Consider the following 2,533-nt stretch of genomic DNA (forward strand, 5'->3'; position numbering starts at 1 on the left):
AAGCCGTTCTGCTTTTATAAATGATGATGAGTAAACTGAGTATTTACATGGAATGCAAAAACCCGACTGGGCTGGCTGTCTGCCAACCTAGCTGCCTCCCAAGTTTGGCTAAGTAAGAGAACGAATTCCTCTCCCCTCACTTCCGCTCCCCTCCCCTCTCCTCTCCCTTTCCCTTCCTATCCATTACCCACCCCTCCCTCCTCCCTTTTCTTTCTCTTTTTTTCTATCCCTTTTCCTTCCTCCTTCTCTTTCTTCTTTCTTGTTTTCCTTCATCCTCTTCTTTTAGGCTCTGACATTCTTCTTTCATTTGTAGTCAACTAAACAGAAAAATAAGCAGAAGTATAATGTATATCACAAACTATGCATCCTACATTATCTGCTGTCACGTTTCAAATCCTTCAGATAATGATAAATAATTTGTCCCTCATCCCTCAGTTTTCAGTGCTCAGTGCTGCAAAAGAGAGGGACGGAGATGGTACATGTAACTTCCATAATTTTTTAACAGCTTCCAGCAATCCTTCAACACGTGAAGGAAGGAAGAAAGGAAGGGAGGTGGAGGGAGGTTGAGGGAGGAAGGAAGGAGAAATAAAGAGGAAAAGAGAAATAAGAATAGGAGGGGGAGGAAGAAGGAAGGAAGGAAGGAAACAAGGGAAGAAAGGGCATGAAACTCATGCTAGAAGGAGAAAGAGGCTAGAAACAAACACATAATGATATCACTTGCTCTTTGGTAGTAAGTATCATGAAGAAAAATACAGCAGAAGAAGAGTTGGAAGTGGTCATCACGATGTACTACAGGGACTGCCAAACTGTGATTGTCCTTTAAAGGATACTTTTGTATCTTTGTTAGTCCCAAGGCTTTCAAAGATAGCACTAGAACAGTCGGAGTATGAGTAACTAATGCTTAATTTCTTTTTCTTTTTATGAATGATGAAACTCCTGCCCAAATCAGTAAATATTTCAGTCCTGCTTGAACACACGCAGGCACACACACACACACACACACACACTTTCTAGTTGAATTAGAAATACTCAAGAGTCCTAATGTGGGGCTCTGTGAGCCCAAACATTGATCCCAACTCTAACATTTTTCTTTTCCTTCCAGAGCCATGGGTGCTATATGCTAACAGAACTCCAAATGATCCCCTGAAACCCTAGATTTCCCATATTCTCTGGGTCCTGGCCTTCAAATGCTCCTCCCTCCTAGATGGAACTGAAATGCTCTTTAGCCCTTTCATCATTGATTTCTAACATGATTCACACTAACTGTGAAAATTCATCTTTATTTAACTGACACACGGTTTTGACGCTAGTTTATTTTGATAAAAATATAATGGATTTCTTCTCATCAAGACAAAGTCGACTGTCAAGAATTTCACAAACATGTGATTGAATACAGGGAAAGAGCAAGTGATAGAGTGGCTAACCTGTGTTAGATATTGCTAACATGTCGAGGGAAAAAATATCTACTCTTACTAGTTAAGGTGTGATGTGTATCAGCTGGTTAGTAAATATGCTCTTAATGCAAGTGAACTAAATGCACCTTTAAGAGTTTTGTTGTTTTTTTTTTTTTTAGAATGTTACAAAAATTTACAGAGGTCCGAGAAGAATTCTCACTCATTGATGAATGGTAAATTTTGTAAATTCATTATCGGTGCCTGTTATCCCTTCAGCTTGAAATGCCCTTCCATTTGGTGAAAATCTTGCTTGCATTCTTTTCATAATCTACCTGATCTACCTCTGCACCTCTGACACCATCCCTATACAGAATTCAATACATTCCTGTATTCCTACAAAACACTGGCTGCTTTCTTCTGTTTATTTTGTAAAAATCTGAATCATGACAGCTTAAATATGATTTTCTCTTAATTTCCAGTTTCCTACTTTTATAAAAACAGAGACTCATTATGGAGTCAGTAATGCTTCTGGGTAGATTTGGAAGTTCTGGAGTCAAAAATAATTATCACTGTATTTAGACTGAGATAAACTGACATAGAATCGAATCATTTTTAGGTTGAGATTAAGCATTTATTAGTGAAACAATGAATTCAGTGGTGGTTCACTCATACATTCAGTCAATCAATCGATCGATCAAACAGTCAATTAGTATTCACTCAGTACCTACACATCAGGCATTGTAAAAACAAGAATAAAAAATTATAATAATTACTTTTAATTTATCTAAATACAAGATATAGGATAGAATTCCTTTCACTAAAATTTTTGATAAATCTTGATCCATATATGGAAAACCAGATTATTAAATAGAAATAAATATCTACAATGAAAAGATGATTATAATGTTTTGAATGTTTGTTCAAGATAAAAGATGGGGCATATATTCAGATTTACAACAGCTCTGTTCATCAGCAGGACATGCATTAAGAGCTTGCTAGTCAGTTTCATTTTTGCTGATAAAATGTAAGAATTAAAGCTAGACATGATGGTGTATGCTTATCATCCCAGCATTCTGGTTTCAATTCCTAGTGCCAGAAACAGAAAAAGAAGAAAGAAAGAAAATTATGAATATATATAC

The 2,533-nt window shown here is 36.6% G+C and overlaps 1 protein-coding gene across 1 annotated transcript in view; it reads right to left on the reverse strand.

Moving 5' to 3' along the window:
- Window positions 1-251: 251 nt before the first annotated feature.
- Pi15 (peptidase inhibitor 15) overlaps window positions 252-2,533 on the reverse strand; it is a 45,272-nt gene continuing 42,990 nt past the window's right edge. The window contains exon 6 of the mRNA XM_010611258.2: window positions 252-317. Coding sequence (XP_010609560.1) covers window positions 314-317 — 4 coding nt within the window. The 3' untranslated portion in view covers window positions 252-313. The remainder of the gene's footprint in view (window positions 318-2,533) is intronic.

This window comes from Fukomys damarensis, unplaced genomic scaffold (assembly GCF_012274545.1).
Source record: "Fukomys damarensis isolate Sample0158 unplaced genomic scaffold, DMR_v1.0_HiC HiC_scaffold_5, whole genome shotgun sequence".
In the NCBI taxonomy this organism is placed as follows: domain Eukaryota; kingdom Metazoa; phylum Chordata; class Mammalia; order Rodentia; family Bathyergidae; genus Fukomys; species Fukomys damarensis.